Source organism: Myxine glutinosa, chromosome 1 (genome assembly GCF_964187855.1).
Source record: "Myxine glutinosa chromosome 1, kmMyxGlut1.1, whole genome shotgun sequence".
NCBI classification, from domain to species: Eukaryota; Metazoa; Chordata; class Myxini; order Myxiniformes; family Myxinidae; genus Myxine; species Myxine glutinosa.
Genome location: NC_136261.1, coordinates 313,982,403 through 314,006,101, shown reverse-complemented (window position 1 = coordinate 314,006,101; position 23,699 = coordinate 313,982,403). Strand labels below are relative to the sequence as shown.

Below are 23,699 nucleotides of genomic sequence, written 5' to 3'. Positions count from 1 at the left end.
CAGTTTGATCTCTACATATTGATCAAAATAAGCCAAACCTTAGAGCTAATAGTCTTGATAGTGTGGTGAATAAATCAATGGAGTTTCTGGCACAAATGTCTACTCCTTTTATTTATCTTTCGATAAAAAACAAGCATTTTGAACCAGAGAGTTTATAGAAAGCCAGCTTATGCCGTGCAGTATTGAGAAAAAATGGCATGGGCAGGGTCTACGAGCAGCAAATTCGATTGGTCTCAATGATGTGCCAGCTTGCTGGGATGAATGATCCCGGTGTATACCCCAATTTAGAATGGGTACACCGTATCCCTGTGCATCGAAGAGGCGACTAAGGGTTGGCGTCAGGAAGGGCATCCGGCCATAAAAACATTGCCTCAAACAGGGAACCATGATTGTTATGAGGCCCGCAAGGCTAACCCCCGCTCTAGCGGGGAAAATGGCCTTAAAACGATCATTCATTTTTTTCATTCATTCAATGATGTAAAAATGCTGTAATATTTTGCCCAATTTTTGCTGAACAAAAGGTTTTTGGAAATGTCAATAAAGTGATGTGTGTTCTGTCGTGATCAAGTGCAGTATATAATTGAATTGAAATATAGGAAAGATTTTTGAGGTTGTTAAATTCTTTTTACCACCGTTGATGCAGTCTTTTACACCACCTTATTTATCATGTTACATTAGTTATTCGTGCCTGTTGTTTGTATTTTTCATCCCGGATCACGGATCCTCACCAAAATCTAATCATATCGTCCTTGTCACACACCCAACCTATCCACCAACTTTTTTCTGAATCTGTCCATAACGTTTTGAGATATCGTGCTACATATCGTTTTTGGCCCTATCACTAAATTGTGAAGAATCACATCAAATTATCGGGTCTGGATCTGGGTCTTCACCAAAATTTCAGAAATTCGTCCTTGTCACACACCCAACTTGTCCACCAAATTCCACCCAATCTGTCCATAACTTTTTGGGCTATCCTGCATGACAGACATTTGGGATGTCAGACAGCCAGACAAACAGCCGAGGGTAAGGGTAGGGGCAGGGGGATTCCACCTTCGGTGGCTGAGGTAAATATGTATTCTGTGCCGCTTTTGGTTCCGTTGGTAAAGTGTTATAAAAAAAATTTCCCCATTATTCTGTTTGCTATTTATATTAACCATTGATTATTTTATTCAATCCATATGAATCTGCATTATTGGTTCTTCAATCCAGAAAGGTTCTCCATGCTTGCGTAATTGAATAATTGCTTTATTTTCCATTCATTTTCTTCTTGCCATTCACCTCTTATCTTTATAACTATTTGAACTCTGAAGCTCGTGATTTTGCAATATCAACATGTAAAAGTGATGCATGAGTAGAGAACCAGTCGTCGTATCTGCGTTTCTCTTTGCATTACACTTCTGCATTGTTTCACCAACATAGTGCAACGCATTTGCTACAAGTCAGGAAATAAACTACGTTTGAGGTTTTCCTTGTGACTATTTCAGAGGTTTCTTTTAATTATTAAGATGTAGCCATTACTGTACAAGTATTGACTTTGTTTGGGATAAAATAGGACAGTTTTGCAATACTGAATCCCACATTTACACATACCTGCTCACACACATATTAGTTATTGTGACACTGGTCAAGCAATCGTGGTAAACTTCATAATTGTTGATTCACGATATTTGGTTGGCTGTACCAATTATTAGATTGAGGATGTTCTGCATAATCTGTTAACTGTGGTGAATTTCTTCCTTAACTGCATCACTTCTCTATGTCCCACAATCCCGATGATTGTCAGGCAGTGGGCGTGCTAGCCGAGGCTTTACCGGAGCCGAGCGAGATCAGTATACGCCTGCAGGACAAGTACAATGCTGTGTACAATCGCTTGAATTCTCTACAAGTTTTTGGTAAATTATTTTCGTTATTTGTCCATGCTTTTATGGTAAACTTCCAGATGTCATAATTGTCGTTAACGTTAAAGATACTCGTGTGATACTGAGCTGTAATTAATTTTGACATATTACTGTAAAGTAGCAACTTTAACCTTTTTTCTGTAACATGTTGAATTGGTCAATTGCTCATATTTTGAATGATTGAATATTAAGCAAATTTGACTAATCTGTTTATTTGATTAAAGTAGTAATAGCAGGATTTTTCACATTTATTTTAGGCAACTTAGGTTACCATATGCTGAATTTAGTCTTCCAAATTGATCTCAGGTAAATTTATTGGGTATGCATCACAATCTGTGATGGTCACTTGTGGTATGAGATTTCACTGGTGTGGATACCAGGCATTTTAAAAGTTGATTTAAAATGCAGTGCTATCATTTCCTATGTTTTTAATTCTGGTGATTAACATGCAAGTAAAAAAAAAAAACACCATATTCTTCTTCTGCTTCTTCCTCTTCTTCCTCTTCTTCTTTGGCTGAGAATCTGACCGCTCTGTCAATTCGTACAACTAACTTGGAACCAAGAGGGTGCCGTGTTATGAGCACTGAATATGCGTAGACATTATATTGGTTGTAATGTGTTTTGGTGATTTTATAAGTGCACTAAAGTGTCTTCTGTCAACATCTTTCATGCTAGCTATTTTGGAATTATACGGATAAGATGCAGAATTTTACCCCAGTCATGGATCCATGATTTTAGGTTAAGGGTGGGGCAGTTCACATACCCATATTAGCAGTTCACGTGGCTTTTGGGATCGAGAATCACAGCCTCAAGTTGGGATTGACATGCTGCTAGCCTTTGACATCCACCCCACCCCTCATCCTGCTGCTGCAAGGAGGATCTGCTGCTGCAAGATAGGTCTAGTTTCAGGCAACTAGTGCACCCACTCCAAACAGGAGCGGCAGGAAGGGTTATTTTATTATCTGCGGGGTATATAGATTACAGTAGATCTAGACTCGGGCCTCAAGAATGTCAGGGTGTGTTCAGTTACCAAGTTTCTTATCGAGCGCTCGCCAAGTGGCTTAAGCATTCAAACAAGCACTCCTTTCGAAACCGTTGATAAAGAACGGCTGGCTTGGCAAGCGCTAGCTAGTTGCTTTAGTAACTGAACTCGCAGTGCGGCAAGCTTCATCCTGAGGCAGCAGCACTTACATGGAAGTAAGGAAGATGAGATTCATTATGATTCCGAACAGGGGATTTATTTTATACCTGTTAACTCAGTTTTGTCGTGTCTCTCTCTCTCTCTCTCTCTCTCTCTCTCTCTCTCTCTCTCTCTCTCTCTCTCTCTCTCTCTATCTCTCTCTATCTCTATCTCTATCTCTCTCTCTCTCTCTCTCTCTCTCTCTCTCTCTCTCTCTCTCTCTCTCCTTCTCTCTCCTTCTCTCTCCTTCTCTCTCCTTCTCTCTCCTTCTCTCTCCTTCTCTCTCCTTCCCATTTGGCCCTCTGTGGTAATAGCCCCGTTGTTCATAAAAAAACTGTACATGGTCATTTGAGGTATGGGACTTTTCCAAAAAGCGTGACTGAATTCACTTTAAAAATCCGGTAATGGGCCGATTGGGAAACGTGCCTTTAAAGCACTCTTCAAAGATGAACAGTGCGATTGGGAAACGCACATTAAATGCGCTATTAAAAAATTAACTCAACACCTCTGTCATGTCAGCCTCCACACAGTTGTATCACAACGAGCCCATTCGTCATACGGTCATGGATTGTTTGAAAAATTATGCAACTCAATTTTTTTAGGGAGGCTCTTTCGGTCTTGGTTAAATCTTACTCATACTTTAACAATCAACCCAAACAAAGCCATTGGAAGTCTGACACAACAAAGCCGGACAGTGTATAATTAATCAGCAGAGGCCTATACACTATACAGCCTAATGTATCAGCTCCAACAGGAAACAAGATGGTGACCATATGATGTAGTCCACAGGTGGAGTACCAAACGATAGATGTGGGTGTGGGTCCGGCAGTTGGCAAACCAATAGGTACACATTTAAGAAATCGAACCCCAACATTAATAAAAACAACTACAGTGAATTACTTGTGATTTACCAGTAGTTGTTGCTGTAACTTATGAGTTTAACACTGCAGGACTTTCTGCACAATGAACAATAAACAGAACCGGTTTTTTTTGGCGCCGATGATGGGGCGACATTGCGATTTATTCGCAGGCAGGTGAGTTTTATGTGGCATGCAACGTCTTTTTAGGTGTAACTGAGGTTGTACTTATGGTCGAAGTACTTTCCCAACATTAATATCGAATTTAACAATTTGGGCAATTCGAATGTTTGGGCAATTTAACACAGATGAATTGTCTCAGCATCCGGCTGGTTTTAGATAATTGATCAACTTTATAGTGACGAAAATAAAGTTTGTCGTCATCTTTATAACTTTTGTAGTTCTCAAGATAATTTGTGCTATTGTTTGAAGATATTCTGAGGTGGTAATTTTATTTGAAGAATCATTTGATAATGGTTACGTTGGTCCACTGGAATAATTAATTAGAATTGCTCATTTTAACAGGCCAGGAGTTGAGCCTTGCACAGGCAGTAAAGGAAGCCAAACAGACGAGGGCACAATGGCATGATCACCTTTGCAAGCTCATTGGCCCGACACAGCAACCTGTATGGAAACCAGATGTGGACGAAGATCACCCAACCCTAACAGCGTTTAGGCAAGAAGTGTGTGTGTGTGTGTGTGTGTGTGTGTGTGTGTGTGTGTGTGTGTGTGTGTGTGTGTGTGTGTGTGTGTGTTGTGTGTGTGTGTGTGTGTGTGTGTTGTCATAATATTCACTGTATCCTTATGTTCTTTGTCAGCTATGTTGTTCAATGTTGGCCGACTGGTAATGTTAACAATACTGAATAATGTCATGTCTTTTCAGTGTGCCATTGTGGTCGGATTCAGCTGAGTCAGACCATGCTGAGGAAGGCAATTTGGCTGAAATTGACCAAGTCAGTTATGCCAAGACCATGCTGCAAATCCGGGGTGATGTTTTGCCACTGGAGATATCACAGGAAAAGTTCACCACCAACCAGACAGAGAAACAAAGGTGCCTCAAAGGCAATAATCACAATATTGGGAGCTGGCAATTTGAATTGGGAGATGTGGAATATTTCCGTTTCCTGGATCTCTTCCTTGGTTACCTTCTTGAGCGAGAGCTCCCAGTATCTGGTCAAATAGTGTGTGAGGATCCACTGATGTCCTCACAGTCTAAACACTTGCAAGAAGCTGCCATGCGTCAAGCAAGTAAATCTAAAATGTCAAATAATTCTGGAATAAATCAAAATGCCAATACATTCATGGTGACTGGCCTACGTCCTATTCTACTTCAAATATGGAATGATTTAAAAGGCCAAGGTGGTGTTAACATGGACAATATAATTGCAAACAAAGTTGAAGTTGACATCCCTTTAGATAGACAAGATCAGACAGTGAGAGTTGCTGGGTTCCAACAGTGGGATTCCAAAGTTCTCTTCAAGGTGAATGGATGTAGAAAAAAGAAGGATACACTTCAAGATGGCCTGTTTGAGATGAAAAGGAGAACTCAGCCCTCATTTAATAAAGATTCTGCAGGCAAATTACTTGCTTTTCCTGAATCGTTGTTCCTGAAATTCCTTGATTCTTTTGCAAAGCCAACGAGGAAGAAAGTTTCTGGTCTGCAGGAGCTAAAACTGGGCTCATCAGGCCGTTTAATTACCTGGCTGGTGCAATGGGCCAATGGCAGGGGACTTATGAATGATTGTTCCTTGTCAACTCGTGGCAGCCAGAAATGCAAGAAGAATGGCACAGTCATGCGAATTAAAACTTCAGCACAATCAATCATTTGTGGACTCTGGCTGCAACCTGGTGGAAGCTATGACAGACTAACCCAGCAGGTATGAATGAGGATTTGTTTTTGGACATTTAAAAAAAATGCCTTCTTGGATATTTGTGGAAAATCGAAAATTATTCGCTATTTGAGTTAAATTGCCCCACAATTTAAGCCATAGACAGTACGGATATGGCTGCCGACTTCCTTGTGCGATGTCACGGCTTATCGTGAAGAAGAAGATTTCGACTTTTAATCACAAAATTACCGACTTTATTCTGGATATCGGAAAATTTAATTAAAACATAAATTGGAAAAAGACACATCAGATGTATTTTGTAAGGCATCAAGGGATAAATTGGTGTTGAGGTGGTCTGAGCGTTTGGGTTCCCCTTTAAGAAGCCATTGATGACATATTCACGAGAAACTTATTAGGAAGCCATAAAAGTTTATTAAAAAGCCATCGACACATATGATGTTGCAAATACTCCGTTTGTACTGCACACCGTTCTGTTCCAAAACATGCTACCACTCTATTGGTGACCTCTGTGATGAATGGTAGATCACATTTGCACTTCACTGGAACGAAAACTACACATTTCTTAGGAGTGATGCCACATCTTGAATAGACCTCAGACTATATCTCATCATTATTTTGTTTGATTATGACATCATGATTTTGTGTGACATGTTAATGCAGTACTTTAATCCAATGTGGTTAGTCTATTCTAATGGAGAGGCTGGAGAGATGTGACCAGAGTCTGAAAAATACATGTTGCTTACTCAATCTATTTTTGGGAAAAATGCCAGGGGCATAGAAAAGGTCCCTTTATATAAGGGTTTGTGCCATGTGGCAAAGTATAGAAAAGAAGGGACATTCTTGGGTCTACAAGTGTGGAAAATGCTGAGGAGGTTTCGGTTGGCTCAATAGCGCAGTGGGCTGTCACCACGTAAGTGATGGAGGTCCCTGGTTCGAGTCCCGGGTTGAGTCAGAAATTTCCACACTAGCCCCACGCAAGAATTTAATTCCTGTTTATTAAAACAAATAAAAATTATATATATATATATATATTGTTACAGACGTGGCTTAGGTGTTATTTACCGAGCGGTTTGGTATGACCACGTCTGCACAAGTTACCCGATTATACCCGAACGTTGACTAATCGCGCTACGCTAGGTCAATGAAGGAAAAGACACACGGCTGGGATTAAAATGACACGACACCATGGATACGGTTCTCAAGACCTCCGGAGGAGATTATATTCGTTCGGAAGGTCAGATTACAGGGACGAGAGGTACAGCATAGAAAGACAAGCACTTAGACACAATCTTATATTAACCCCAACAGACGACAGATAAACGGGACAAAAGGCTGACTCACACGGGGATTGATGGCTAGGAAAGGCAGGATCGATGGCTCCAGGTGCACCTGGGCTCAGGGACAGAATCGACTCGGTCCGGTCCAGAGATGCGGGAGGTCTCACAGCGCTCGAGGTAGTGACTTGCTCTTCTTCAAGCTGGGGGCGCATCTGACCTCACATCCGGTGAGTCGCTTCGTATATCCGGCGGGGAGTGACACGCCCTCGGCTCGTTAGCTCCGCCTCGTGGAATCGGCACGTTGCTTTTCATTGGGTGCGTGCGGGGGGTTTACCAGGCTCCGCCCTTGACGAGGAGCTGACAGCCAGCCCCTTCGTGGTAACCCCGTGGAGCGCATGGTCATGGCGGCTAACCGAGCTGGTGGGAGGACGCACACTCCCCCCGCGCGCCGTGGTTGTAGTTGTTGTTGTAGCTGTAGTTGTTGTTGTTGTTGTTGTTTGGGGAAGAAGATGGAAGGAGGTATGGGAAAGGTCCTAAACTCACTACTGGTGCCATATAATCACATTCTGGTGCAACGAAGAGTCATAATTAATGGAAACGAGTCCTTAACTGACATAGACTAAGAATAACTAGCAAGATGTCCGAAAGTTGTCTACGTGTGATGCGGTGGACCTGGGCACGACATTTAATGGGGGAAAAAGGGGAAGGTCGGTTCTACAGAGTGTTATTTACCGGCAATGGGACTAGGGAATGGGGGATTGGGGATAGTTGGGGAGTATTGGGGAAATAGGGGAATATTTACAAGCGGATATGGAGGCCAAATTCCATATTCGCAACATTGCACCCTTCTCTACCCTCGGGGCGTCCCGACCCGATAAATTTTTACCTACTTTAGTGTGGCACGCAATGTAGTTCCCTCTACTATTAACTCTACCCTGAGTGCGACAGTTTTACAGATATTCACAAATGAGTAAATATGTCCCCCTGCGACGTTGCACCCTTCTCCTCACAGAAACACACCCACAGGATAACCGAATCCGGAAAGAATCCTCAAACTAAACATACAGCCGGTAGGGAGCATTATTTACACAAGACTACGCCGCTATTTACACTACGATCCAGGACCTGTTTTTGGAGGGACACATGCAGATGTTATGCATAGAGAGAGCACGCATGCTAGCATCGATACACCAACCCACGAGTGCTCTGTGGCCTACGGCCTTTAATAATGTGCAGAGCACCCCTTCCAAGCATCAAGCACCACCCCATCACACAGTGAGCACCATCCGGTGCACCAATAAAGTGTCTATAAATCATTGTGTGGTGTCGCAGCCGGCCGATGTTCTGCCGCTGGTCTTGCCTTCGTGTGGTGCACTTGGTGTTCTTACTTCCTTAGAAAAATAAAGAAAGGCGCCAACCGCGTCCATTTCTTTATTGTGGCCGTCAGGGGGCCAACTGTTAGTGGTTCACCTTGTATGGCATAGGTGCCACGTTGACCCATAGGTCCATCCATGGGTGGTGCTTGGCCGCAAAAGAACTGCGGTCCATTGTGGGTGGCCACAAACATTGCGGTCCATATGGTGTATCGATCCAAGCAGCAAGCAGCGAAAGTGCAGGCCCACAACTGCGAAGCCAGCACGTCTCTCTCCTCTCTCTCTACCCCAAAGCCAGATCCTCGGAGGTGGGAGACAAAAGAAGCAGACAAGTGAGTAAGGTGGTAAGGGCGCAAAAGTGCACACAATGCAAGGTAATGCACACTGGGGGCACATGGGAACCAGGTGAGACAGGTACGTTCCTACCATACGCTCCCCCCCCCCCACCAGGTAACCTACATGGCCCCTCCCTTACCCCTTACTGTATCCACAAAACACAACACTACCCATAAACATCTACTTTACAAATCAACAAACATCCCTACTGTCTTCCCCGTTCCTCCCATATACCAAATTCGTCTTCTCTCCCTCCTAACCAATCAAATTTGCCATTTTCAACTCCACATCATAATTTGCCATTACCAATTCATCATCAGTCCCTCCTAGGGAGGGAGAGATGGAATCACCCCAATGTCTCATCCACGTCGTGATGCGTCTCACAATCCACACAGCAATTTCATTTCCTGCAACAAAACAAAGAAAACACAGGTGTGGAGTCATCATCATCACCACAGGTAAGTGGCTGCGTATGGTGCGACAGGTTCATCAATCCTAACTATTTCCTAAATGACTTTAACAACTTTACACTACCCGGGGTCTTTCTCCGGCCAAACCATTGGCCCTCTTACACTATGGGTTCTAAAAACCAATTCCCATTGGCCAACTGTGGTGCTTTTCAATTTGGGGTCTCACTCCCCCGATTCATCTCCCGGTGCCCTCGCACAATTTCTGGGCTGTGGCGTGTACCTCTCCCAGCGGGTCTACCCACCTGCACACCTCCACCACTGCGGTTGCCTCCGAGCTTACCTGCTCCTTACCCTAACCTAACTACCTGGGGAAGGCCCTCTGGCGCTCTCCCCACTCGGTGCCCTCTCTGGCACTGGGCTACCCGGGTCCATCCTCCGGATCCTCGGGCCCCATCCACAACTCTACCGGCTCCCAGAGCCCACCTGCGGCCTCACCTGGCCGACATCCTCACAGTGGTGGAGTGCCCAACCAACTACACACACTAACAGGCTACACGCCCAGCCATTTCCACAACACTAATGCACCCATTCACAATACCATTCTGTCACCCGCACCACAAATGCCAATATCCAACCACAATTTACCTGTACCCTCTACCTAACACTTACACTACCCGCCCCGGGTATCCGTGATAGGGGTCCACTCTTCCCCCATCCACACCTTCGCACCATGCACACCACTCCGTACCACTTACTCCAACTCTCTCCACACACCTGTACTGGCACACCTGTGCTCTCACACCTGGTGCCACCTGCACCCTTCTCTCCCCAAGCGCATTCGCGCTGATCCACAACACTCACTACTCACACACTACTCCACACACCTGTCCAGTTGCACACCTGTGCAATCACACCTGTTCCATCCTCACACAGCATCATCTCATCTAACTACTCCCCTCTGAAACTTGCGCTTCCCAGTCGTCCCTTTAAACTATTGCGCTCCCTCGTCATTATCATCCATACTAATCTACCTGCGTCCCCACTACAGGTATCAGTCACTAACTAATCTTAACGTCACCTAATGTCATCTTCTAGGGCCCTATCAATATAACCTAACCCACCCGGGCTAGTTTTCACTGCCATACACCCCATAAACTATTGCTCCTTTGCCCCACCATGGGAAGGGTGGCAGGGATGCCACCCTTACCCACCGGGCCTATCGCTCCTACCAATTTTGCACATCAAATTTCAACAAATTAAAAATTTGCCAATCACTACCCATCATCTGCCAATCACTACTGCCAATCCTTTGCCAATCATCAAATTTTGTTTTTCTCTAATTTTGGGGCCAAAACACTAACCTCATCACCCAGTCGACTCACTAATACCTCTCGGTGCGCCAATCCCCGTCCAAAGCCCGGCTTCGTAAAGCCAAGCAATGGATGCTGGTTGTTTTGTGCCGGCGGCTGGATGCGTCCGGCATTCGGGGCAGGGACGGGGGCTTACCCGGGCCGAGATCCCACGCACCTTCTCGGCACGGAGCCATCCAATGTCCCGATCTCGACCGGCCGGAATGCCTCAACAAAAAGTGGTCGCCATGACGACTCTTTCTATCGGGCCGCCCGCTCCGCCTAGTGGAGCACGGACGCGGCCGTTCAAAGCGAGGCCCAGCACGCACCGAGGGCCCGATTCGGCTATAAGTCGTTCTAAACTCCACCCCGTCTAACGTCGATGCTTCACCTGGACGCTTACACCCCGCAGCCCGTTCCTTGCTCACACATCCAGCCGTTCCCATCCTACCTTTCCTTACACACCCAGGTACACCCATTCCACTCACAGCCTTGGTCACACACCTGACCACCGAACACTTTGGCACACATTCGTTGGTAGCACACCTCACCAACACACCTCTTCGCACCCCCTCCTCTGTCACCTCCTCTGTGACAATCACAGGTGTGCCCTCATTCGCACACCCAACCACGTGCCTCACCACCAACTCCAGCGTGCATTCCCACTCACGCTCTACCATTCCAGGTGTGCATCCTTCCATCCCAGGTGTACATCCTCGCTCACCTGTCACAACTAACTCACGCTCCATGTCACTCTCACTACTTTCACCTCCATTCTTGACAGCGCACTCACCCTTACTCTTGACAGCGCACTCTTTCCTCATGCACCTGTCCGTCACACACCTTTCTCGCGCACACTCTCCAGTTACACCCTCTGTAACACTCACCACAGGTGGACACTCTTCCTTACTTCTGACAGCGCACTCTTCCCTCATGCACCTGTCCGTCACACACCTTTCTCGCGCACACTCTTGCGCACACTCTCCCGTCACACCCTCTGTAACACTCACCACACCGCGCTTCCACATGCTCCCTCGCACACGCGCTACGACCGACTCACTCTCGCCAGCACACTCACTCCTTGGCACGCACTTTTTCCTCACACACCCCAGAGTCGGACTTTCTTGCACACCTCCTTTTTCGCACACCAGACCGGTCGCACACTTCACCAATGGCCTCTCACGAACACCCGGGTCCATCTCGACCCCCAAGCTCCTTAAATCACCTGGCGCATCATACGCACGACCATATTGGTCACCACTTACACCGGGTCCTCTTCCTCTTCGCTTCTCCTCCATCACCTGCGAATCCCTCATCCGGTTAATGAGCACATCATCACGATCCAAACACAGACTTTGGACCAATTCTTTTACTTCCTCTTTTATCTCTTTGTTATCCCCTCTCCGTCGCTTCTTAATTTCGCTCACCCCTTCTTCCACTTCTTCTAATTTCTGCTTCACCTCTTTTATTCCCCGGTACGTCTCCTCAAGCTCGTCCTCCAAGGCTACCTTGACCGTTTCCATGTGCGTCCTCACCTGCCGGTCCTTCGTCTCCATTACCTCTATCACCTCGTCCAACCTCGTTGTCAGTCCCTCACGTACCATCTGACATTCCCTCTTCGTCGCTACCAAGTCATTTTTTAGGTCATTTTGTGTCACTTTTAACCCTCCTATTACCGCTGTGTTCTTCTTTACCTGGTCCGTTAGTTCTTTTTGTCCCTCTGTTAGCTGCTCCACCTCCTGCGTCAGGTCCTCTATTCCCCCTTGTAACTTTACAGTCCCCTTTCTCACCTCCTTCTCCATGTGCTCCTTACAGTGCCTCACCTCCTCGCGCACTCCTCCGACCTCCTCACTCACTCCTCTTCTGATCTCCTCTCCCATCACTTGCATCTCCTGCCCAGATGCCACCCTCATCTGCTCCATTTCCTCCCTGTGAGCATCCAGTTTAGTTTCTACCCCCATTCTGACCCCCTCTATCTGCTGCCCCATTTGGTTAACTTCCCTTTCCGCTTGGTCCCTCATGTCCCTCAATTTGCCTTCCATACTGTTTTCTAACCCCTCTAACCCATTTTTCACTCCCTCTATCTGATTCTCCTGGGCAGCCATTCTATTTTCTACCCCCTCTAACCCCTTTTGCATCCCTTCCATTTGATTCTCTTGAGCGGCCATTCTGTTTTCTACCCCCATTAACCCCTCCTGTATTTCCCCTAATCTATTGTCTAATTTCCCAAATTTCTCGTCTAATCCCTTAAAATTATTGTCTAATCCCCTAAAATTATTGTCTAATCCCCTAAAATTATTGTCTAATCCCTCACCAGTACCCCTCGCTTCGGCCCTCATTACCCCCATTTGGTTTCCCATTACCCCCATTTGGCCCTCCAATCGCTCACTATCAGCCCTCATTCCCACAATTTGGTTTCCCAACCGCTCACCCAATCGCTCAATTTGGCTCCCCATACTCATCTGTACAGCTGCCTGTAGCTGCGCAATGAGGGCCTGCATGTCAATCGGCTGCATGTTAAAGCCCGTTGATACAGCGGGCTCGGCTACCGCGCGCTCTTGCGAGGCGCCATTTTGCGCGCCCGCAACGTCGGGCGCAACGACGCTATTTTGTGCGTCTGCTACCCTCACTGCTTCGCTCTCCTCATGTCCCTCAATTTGGTCCTGGACCGACCCTGCCTCACTCTCCACTACCGGACCCCAGCTGTCTTGGTCTGCCATAGCGCGACTTTCAAAATTCGGGTTTTTATTTCCGTATAACAAATTCAAATTTCGCCGTTATAATTTCGCGCGGGAAACGCGCTCCGAATCGACTCTACTACAAATTTGGGCCTAATAAATTTAGTCCCGGGTCCGAATTCCACTCCTCGACACCAATTGTTACAGACGTGGCTTAGATGTTATTTACCGAGCGGTTTGGTATGACCACGTCTGCACAAGTTACCCGATTATACCCGAACGTTGACTAATCGCGCTACGCTAGGTCAATGAAGGAAAAGACACACGGCTGGGATTAAAATGACACGACACCATGGATACGGTTCTCAAGACCTCCGGAGGAGATTATATTCGTTCGGAAGGTCAGATTACAGGGACGAGAGGTACAGCATAGAAAGACAAGCACTTAGACACAATCTTATATTAACCCCAACAGACGACAGATAAACGGGACAAAAGGCTGACTCACACGGGGATTGATGGCTAGGAAAGGCAGGATCGATGGCTCCAGGTGCACCTGGGCTCAGGGACAGAATCGACTCGGTCCGGTCCAGAGATGCGGGAGGTCTCACAGCGCTCGAGGTAGTGACTTGCTCTTCTTCAAGCTGGGGGCGCATCTGACCTCACATCCGGTGAGTCGCTTCGTATATCCGGCGGGGAGTGACACGCCCTCGGCTCGTTAGCTCCGCCTCGTGGAATCGGCACGTTGCTTCTCATTGGGTGCGTGCGGGGGGTTTACCAGGCTCCGCCCTTGACGAGGAGCTGACAGCCAGCCCCTTCGTGGTAACCCCGTGGAGCGCATGGTCATGGCGGCTAACCGAGCTGGTGGGAGGACGCACACTCCCCCCGCGCGCCGTGGTTGTAGTTGTTGTTGTAGCTGTAGTTGTTGTTGTTGTTGTTGTTTGGGGAAGAAGATGGAAGGAGGTATGGGAAAGGTCCTAAACTCACTACTGGTGCCATATAATCACATTCTGGTGCAACGAAGAGTCATAATTAATGGAAACGAGTCCTTAACTGACATAGACTAAGAATAACTAGCAAGATGTCCGAAAGTTGTCTACGTGTGATGCGGTGGACCTGGGCACGACATTTAATGGGGGAAAAAGGGGAAGGTCGGTTCTACAGAGTGTTATTTACCGGCAATGGGACTAGGGAATGGGGGATTGGGGATAGTTGGGGAGTATTGGGGAAATAGGGGAATATTTACAAGCGGATATGGAGGCCAAATTCCATATTCGCAACAATATATATATATATATATATATATATATATATATATATATATATATATATATATATATATATATATATATATATATATGTATATATATATATATATATATATATATATTTGCGGTTGGGAGTAAATCCAAATGACTCCATCGAAACTGCCATCAAAGCTTCACATTGTATGTGAAGAAGTTAAACTTCTTACCATGGAGTCATTCATATATATATATATACAGACTTGGCATTTAATATGGAATATTTTTTTGTGGGGGTGAATTTACTTTTCAAGATGACTTAGAACCAAAAGTTCATGGGAATTATGTTGAAATTATTCTAGATTTTGTTAATGTGAACTTTAAAAGAAACAAAAACCACATTTGACATTTCGAAGCAAATAAATTGATCCTTGAAAGTGATGTAAACTGATATCGAACTCAATTCACGGACAGTACTGTGTTAAACTTCTGTACGTTTTCCAGAAGTATCTCTTTATTTTGCACATTAGCCAAAAAAAATTTCAACAAAAACAAAAGCTAAATTATGACTGGGATTACGGACAGTAAAATTACAGTTCAGTACTTCGTGTAACCCCCACGAGCATTCAGGAGAGCACGTACACGTCGAGGCATGCTGTTCACGAGATTTGCCAAGGTCTGGACAGGAATCGCTTGCCATGCAGTTACAATAGCCGGCTGCAATTCACGCACAGAGGCAGGCTGCTGGTCCAAGTTGTCGATTTGACGCGTTAATTCTGCCCACAAGTTCTCCATCGGATTCATATCCGGGGACATGGCAGGATCTCATGACGGATCTCACCGTCGGCCCCTTTTCCCCTTACCAAGGGGGGATTAATCCCCTTGTCTGCGACTGACCGACGTGAGTCCTGAAGCTGCCCAGCTCCCTCCAGAGAGGCAGGTGAGCAACGTCGTTCGAGACCGCGGACAAGATGTTATTTGCCGAGCGGATTAGCAGCCCGCGGCTCGAACCATTAACAAAAACTAGACCCGATTCTTATTCGTTGGCCAAATCGTGCCACAGGTATTCAATGACGGAAAAGACAAGGACGAACGGATGTGAAGAAAAGAAGGCAGAGTAGGGAGGAACAGGAATTTATTACTACTATTTACACAATACCAAAGAAACCAAGGAGGAGGAAAGAAACGAAAATAATGACAGAAGGAGAAGACACAGTGCAATTATTAACTTATCTATTCAGGCTTACTTATTCCCAGGGACAACACAAAGGCCAGACGACAGTCAGACTTACACGGGGAATGAAGCAGAAATGAATGGCAGGAGGTGGATGGCTGGACGGACGAGAAGGTGGGACCACAGGGCGGGAAGGATGCGGGTCCGGTTGGTGTGGCGGCGCGGCTCGAGTTGAGCAGCCGCCGACCCTCCTCAATCGTGTTCGCACGGCGGCGTTGCTTCGCGGCCACGGTCGAAACTGCCATCAAAGCTCAAAGCTGCGGTGGATTCAAAGCTGCGGTGAATTCAAAGCTGCGGTGGATTCAAAGCTGCGGTGGATTCAAAGCTGCGGTGGATTCAAAGCTGCGTTGGATTCAAAGCTGCGGTGGACTCAAAGCTCATCGGAGGTCTCTCGCTTAACTCAGGTCCCTCACTCATCGGACTCATCTGCCGCATCTCCCTCCGCAGTCCTTCCCCACCCCCTTTTATGAGGCGCGTGGCGATCAAGCCGCCGGCCTGTTGGAAACGCCCATCGGTGAGCTCGCCTTGGCCTTGATTGGTCGCGAGGGCTCACTGATCCCGCCCCTTGAGGAGGCGTTGGCAAAGCCACGCCTTGTTCCTGGCGCTTGGCTGACTCCTCCCACCTTCTGCTCCGAGATGACGTCGTGTTCAATGGAGATTTGGGGTGAAGAAAACCGCCCAAAGCAGTAGTGGCGAACGCCGCCGTACTGGCGCTTTTTAGGAGGCCATGGGGGTGTCAGAGGGATCCTATCTTATGTCAATTCGGTGCAATGCAGTGTCAATTAATGGGAGACAGAGCCTTAACTGATACACATAATAAGGAAATAACTATTTAGAAGGGTATATGGTGGCCTACGTGCTTGTACATGGACTAGCTAAGGGGACGACCTTTGACCTTTACACACAAAACGGAGGTATTTACAAGAATCATTCCATTTACACAGGGTGATATTTACAAACAGGATTCTCAAATCCGCAACACTGCACCCTCATCCTCCAGGCACGTCCCGGGCCTATAAAACTTTACTTAGTGTGACACGTAGGTGTAGTTCCCTCTACAATTAACCTGACCCTGAGTGCGACAGTTTTAAAACACAAATAAGTATGTCCCTCTGCTGCATTGCACCCTACCTAACAGATTCACGCCCACAGGATAACCGAATTGCGGAATTGTTCTCAAACGAAACATGCACGGTGGGGAGCATTATTTACAAGTGATGTTACTTGGACTATTTACAAAACGCAACCCAGGACATGTGATTTTTCTTTTGGAGGGGGGGGGGGGGGGGGGGGAGACAGCCTGCGCTGCATCAATGCACCAGCACCAATAAAGAGCACCATAAAGCACCAAAACGCACCGGAGTGCACAGTCACCATAGTTATAAATAAAAAAACAAAACCCTGTTGGTGGTCTTCCTCTTCGGCTCCCTCTGCTGGCCGTTGTTCTTCCAGATGTTGTCATTCTTCTTCTTCTTGTTTGCGGCCTATTTGGTGGAAATAAAAATGCACAAAACGTGTCCGTTTTTTATTTACGGCCCACAGGGGCCGACTATGAGTGGTTCACCTGTGGGCTTGGTGCCACCTCACCGGGTCCGCAAGCAAGATCTTGGGCCATAGTGGCCGGTCTCAGCAGAGGGGCTATGCCCCAACCCGTTGGGTCCATGAGTGGTGCTCAGCCACAGACATGTGGTCCATAAGTGGTGCGTGGATGCAGGCAGCTGGTTGCGAGGATTCGGGCACACCGACGCGCCCCCGGTGCGAGGAGATTCCCGGTGCGAGGAGAGTGGATGTAGATGGTGCGAGGAGATTCTTAATCCTAACTATCCTCTAAATGACTTTAATACACTTTACACGACCCGGGGTCTTTCCCTGCCAATCCATTGGCCATCTTACACTCTATGCGTTTTTAAGAACCAAATTCCCATTGACCAAACTGTGGTGCTTCATCAATTTGGGGTCTCACTCCCCCGATTCAACTCCCTGTGCCTTCGCACAATTTCCGGGCTGAGTCGTGTGGCTCTCCCAGCAGGTCTACCCACCTGCACACCTCCACCACTGCAGTTGCCTCCGAGCTTACCTGCTCCTTACCTAACCTATCTAACTGGGGAAGGCCCTCTCTGACACTTACCCCCCTCGGTGCCCTCTCTGGCACTGGGCTACCCGGGTCCGTCCTCTGGATCCTCGGGCCCCATCCACAACAACTCTACCGGCTCCCAGAGCCCACCTGCGGCCTCACCTGGCCGACATCCTAACAGTGGCGGAGTGCCCTTTAACTACACACACTAACAGGCCACACGCCCAGCCATTTCCACGTCACTAATGCACCCATCCAAACACCATTCTTCCACACGCACCACAGATGCCAATATCCAACCACAATTTACCTATACCCTCTACCGAACTCTTAAACCACCCTCCCCGGGTATTCGTGATTCGGTCCATCCTCCCCATACACACCTTCGCACCATCCACTCCACTCCACAGTTTCCACCATACTCACTCCACACCATCCATTCCATACTCCATATATTCCAGACCATTTATTCCATACAACCATGCTCACCTGTATTGGCACACCTGTGCAATCGCACCGGGTGCTTCCTGCACCCTCCTTCCTCCAGGACCATTCGGTCAACACAACACACAATCACCATTACTCACTCATACACTGCTCCATACACCTGTTCACTTGCACACCTGTGCAATCACACCTGGTGCCTCCTGCACCCTCCTTCCTCCCAGGCTTCTTCAATCATTCAATACAATGCACAACCACAATTGTTTCTCATGCACTGCTCCATCCACTTCCACGCTCAATACAATTCACAATCACCTCACACTTTCCACAATACACTTCCGAATACACTTTCAACACTCACACGGCATCATCTGATCTACCTGGTGCCCTGCTAAAACTCGCGCTTCCCCGTCTTCCCTTTAAACTAAGCACATCCCACGTCATTAACAACCATTCTAACCTCTCTATGTCCCCGACTACCTGTCCAATGTCGCTACTTACCTCTACCGTTACCTATGGTCATCTCTAGGTCCCTATACATTATCCTAACCCTCCCGGGCTAGTTTTCACTGCCAAACCCCATAACTAGCGCTCATGTGCCCCGGTTGTGAGGGATGGTGGATTTGCCATCCCACCACATCGGGCATCTCCTACTATTAATTTTGCCCATCCAATTTCCTGCAAATCAAAATTTGCCAATCATTCTACCAATCATTTGCCAATCATCAAATTTTGCCAATCACTTCTGCCAATCCTATTCACTATTCTAAATTTTGGATCAAAACATTATCATCACAGTCCTCTATATCTGAGCCTCGGTGCGTCGTTACATCATTAAAACTCGGCTTCGCAAAGCCGAGCAATGAATTCGGGTGGTTTGGTCGCCTGCAGGTTGAATCCGTCCGGCATTCGGTTCAGGGGAGGCGGTTTGGTCGGGCCGAGATTCCACGCACCATCTCGGCGCGGAGCCTTCTGGTCTCCCGCCCGAAGGCCCGATCTCGCCCGGTCGGAACCCCGTCCCCGCCAGGGGGCGAAGGTCCGACCTGGCCCCCCTCCCCCGGAATCGCGCCGATCGCCGCTCTGACGCGGTACCGACCATTCAGTGCGGGTCCCGGCCCGAATCGTGCGCGACGCTCCGAAGAGCGACGCGCTTACGGTCCCGGCTGGTCCTCGCTGCAAACAAAGCGCACCGCGCACGCTATCTGTCGCCGTAAACGCTGCCCCGGTCAACGTCGATGCCTTACTCGCAGGCTCACACCACTCGTTCCGTTTGTTGCTCATACATCCCATGCACTTCGTCAATTCCACCACCGTACTCCCTGTTACACACCACACCTCTCGCGCACCCTCTTGTGCGCACTTGTCGTTCGCACACTTCGTTCCACACCTCTCCTCCGTTACGTCAACACTCACCATGGGCGTGCACTCTTGCATCCACCCACTCACGCGCTTCAATGGGCTCTCCCACACCCGCGCCACAACCAACTCAGGTGTGCTTCCTCGCATACTCATCCCAAGCGTGCATCCTCGCACCCGCTTCTGTCACACCCTCTGTGACAACCATGGGTGTGCACTCTTTTGCACACCCGATCACGCGCTTCAATGTGCCCTCTCGCACTTGCGCCACTACCAACTCAGGTGTACACTCTCGCACACGTTCCACCACCACCTTACTCTCCGGGTCACTCTCACCCTCTGTGTCACACTCCGTACACTCCGACGTGCATTCTCGCTCGCACTCGGTTTCACACTCGCGCTTCGTAACATGCTCATTCCCCGATGCGCACTTTTTTCCCACAAGCGTGCCATTTCCACTCACACCACTCACAGGGGACCCTTCACCAATGCCCGGATGCTTTCTCGATCCCAAGCGCGCGAAAATTCTTTCTGCGCCAAACATCCTTTTACAAAATCTCCCCGCACAATATACAGCACGACTCACCTGAGGGATTCTTCTCCTTCGCTCCAACACCACCTGCAAACTTTCATTGGTGTTATTAAGCACAGCATCGTGATGTGAGCAGGGACTTTGCACATTTCCCATCTTTCCCTGCCGCGAGTGCTTTTCTAAGTCCCCGGTCTCTCCAATTTCAATTTCCACTACTTCTTTTTCTTTATTCACCTCGACAACCGCTGGCTTTATTAAAATTCCCTCTTCTACCTCAGCGGTCGCCGGCTTTAACATACCCCGGGTCGCGATCTCTATACCCGTCATTTTACCCGTGCTTTGCTCTACCTCGACCGTCGGCGCCCATAAATTTTCGTCTTCCAATTCAACCTTCCCCGGTGCTCCCGACATTTTTAAAATCCAATTTGACGGTCGTCGGCTTTTCCACATCTCGCGTCTTGTCCCTTATAGCCCTGGTCAACTTGGCTACCCTTTGCTCCACCTCGCACAATGCGCTCCTCGACCCGCGTTACCTCGTCGCGTACCCTTGGGACCTGCTCGCCCGACTTGCGCCTCATGTCCTCCATCATTTTTTAATTATCCCTTCTTGCCTCTGCTATCCGTTTTTCCACTTCACACCTGGATTCCTCCCTCAATTTTTCCAGATCACACCCGGATTCGTCTGACATGGCGTCCCTCTTCCAATTATACATTGACTCTTCCATAGAGGCCCTCATTTGTGCCAGAAAATGGACCCAGCCCATTGGTGCAGCGGGCGTGGCCGCCGCAGCCATGTGCGAGGCGCCATTTTGTGCGCCTGAAACCTCATGCGCGAGGGCGCCATCTTGTGCACCTGATACCCCCGCAACCACATCCTCATTGCTCTCCTCCTCTCTCTCCCCCATATACATTTCCCTGGGGTCCTGGGTCGCTTCTACCCCTTCTACCTCCCCCACCGGCACCCGATCGCCTTGATTATCCATGGCACGATTTTAAAATTTAGTGGTGTTAAATAAAATTTTGGCCACTTGTAATTTTGAGTGCGCTAAGCGCACTTCAGGTCCGAATCTCGCTCCTGACACCAATTGTTACGGATCTCACCGTCGGGCCCCTTTTCCCCTTACCAAGGGGGGATTAATCCCCTTGTCTGCGACTGACCGACGTGAGTCCTGAAGCTGCCCAGCTCCCTCCAGAGAGGCAGGTGAGCAACCTTGTTTGAGACCACGGACAAGATGTTATTTGCCAAGCGGATTAGCAGCCCGCGGCTCGAACCATTAACAAAAACTAGACCCCATTCTTATTCGTTGGCCAAATCGTGCCACAGGTATTCAATGACGGAAAAGACAAGGACGAACGGATGTGAAGAAAAGAAGGCAGAGTAAGGAGGAACAGGAATTTATTACTACTATTTACACAATACCAAAGAAACCAAGGAGGAGGAAAGAAACGAAAATAATGACAGAAGGAGAAGACACAGTGCAATTATTAACTTATCTATTCAGGCTTACTTATTCCCAGGGACAACACAAAGGACAGACGACAGTCAGACTTACACGGGGAATGAAGCAGAAATGAATGGCAGGAGGTGGATGGCTGGATGGACGAGAAGGTGGGACCACAGGGCGGGAAGGAAGCGGGTCCGGTTGGTGTGGCGGCGCGGCTCGAGGTGAGCAGCCGCCGACCCTCCTCAATCGTGTTCGCACGGCGGCGTTGCTTCGCGGCCGCGGTCGAAACTGCCGTCAAAGCTCAAAGCTGCGGTGGATTCAAAGCTGCGGTGGATTCAAAGCTGCGGTGGATTCAAAGCTGCGGTGGACTCAAAGCTCATCGGAGGTCTCTCGCTTATCTCAGGTCCCTCACTCATCGGACTCATCTGCCGCATCTCCCTCCACAGTCCTTCCCCACCCCCTTTTATGAGGCGCGTGGCGATCAAGCCGCCGGCCTGTGGGAAACGCCCATCGGTGAGCTCGCCTCGGCCTTGATTGGTCGCGAGGGCTCACCGATCCCGCCCCTTGAGGAGGCGTTGGCAAAGCCACGCCTTGTTCCTGGCGCTTGGCTGACTCCTCCCACCTTCTGCTCCGAGATGACCTCGTGTTCAATGGAGTCTTGGGGTGAAGAAAACAGCCCAAAGCAGTAGTGGCGAACGCCGCCGTACTGGCGCTTTTTAGGAGGCCATGGCGGTGTCGGAGGGATCCTATCTTATTTCAATTCGGTGCAATGCAGTGTCAATTAATGGGAGACAGAGCCTTAACTGATACACATAATAAGGAAATAACTATTTAGAAGGGTATATGGTGGCCTACGTGCTTGTACATGGACTAGCTAAGGGGACGACCTTTGACCTTTACACACAAAACGGAGGTATTTACAAGAATCATTACATTTACACAGGGTGATATTTACAAACAGGATTCTCAAATCCGCAACAATATATATATATATATATACTACATGACCAAAAGTATGTGGACACCCGACCATCACACGTCTCATTCCAAAATCATGGGCATTAATATGGAGTTGGTCCCCCTTTACTGCTATAACAGCCTCCACTCTTCTGGGAAGGCTTTCCGCTAGATGTTGGAACATTGCTCCGGGGATTTGCTTCCATTCAGCCACAAGAGCATCAGTGAGGTCGGGCACTGATGTTGGGCGATTAGGCCTGGCTCGCAGTCGGCATTCCAATTCATCCCAAAGGTTTCCACATGACTTCCGTTTCCGGTCCCTGGAGCAAGGAAACGTCTTGGAGCTCTCTGCACGGCAGCAAAAGTTATAGTATTTTTTCCATTCGTGTTCGTCAATTCCGACTCGTTTTTTTATTGTGCATGTGTTGCAGGGTGTTTTCCAGTTGGTGTTGATTTGCAATTCTTGCAAACTTTTGTATAATTTAATCCTTTGCTGTCCCACCGCGTGCGCGGCCTAGTTTATCTCGGCTTCCCTACCCCCATAGGTGTTCTGTGAATTTAAGTTCTTTCCTTCGCTGTATTGCTTATTTCTTAGATTTTCTCTTCTCCCCCTAACTTCCCCGAACATCGACCACTTGTCTAACGTTTTAAATCTCTTCAAAGTCTCTTCACGTCTCTTCTCGTCTCGGGAAGTCACGTGACGTCACGTCTCTTCAAAACTGTGCATGCGCGCACGCTTTCGAAGTTAATAAGTAACTGTTCACAATTGTGTTTTTGTCGTAATACCGGCTTTACCACAGGTCGAAACTTTATCTTTCTTTCGGTGTGTATGTAACTATTGGTGTGTCTCTAATAGTATTCTTGGTGTTGGTTTTTCATACCTGTGTACAGAATCGTCGGTTTCCTTTCGGCGCTCGCAATTCCTTTCGGTCTCTATTTTTCACGTTCCACGTTCGGTCTCTGTCTTTGTTTTCATCCCAACTCAAAAAAAAAAAAAAAAAAAAAAAAAAAATATTGATATATATATTCCCTTCTCTGTTCTTATCCGTTTCGTTCTTATTTGTTCGTTCGTTCTTTGTTCACGTCGTTAAAAAATGGTCCATCTGTCCCCTGAAGAATGGTATTCTGTCATATTCTATAACACCTTTTTCTTCTTCTTCTATAAAAGGATGCTTTCGACTTGCTCACCAAATCTATTCATT

General features: G+C 47.7%; 1 protein-coding gene across 1 annotated transcript in view; it reads left to right on the top strand.

The window, feature by feature from the left end:
- The window catches only part of CPLANE1 (ciliogenesis and planar polarity effector complex subunit 1), a 218,550-nt gene that overhangs the window by 167,834 nt on the left and 27,017 nt on the right, over positions 1–23,699 (top strand). The window contains exons 25-27 of the mRNA XM_078778809.1: positions 1,787–1,895; positions 4,464–4,614; positions 4,822–5,815. Of these exons, the coding sequence (XP_078634935.1) occupies positions 1,787–1,895; positions 4,464–4,614; positions 4,822–5,815 (1,254 nt within the window). The remainder of the gene's footprint in view (positions 1–1,786; positions 1,896–4,463; positions 4,615–4,821; positions 5,816–23,699) is intronic.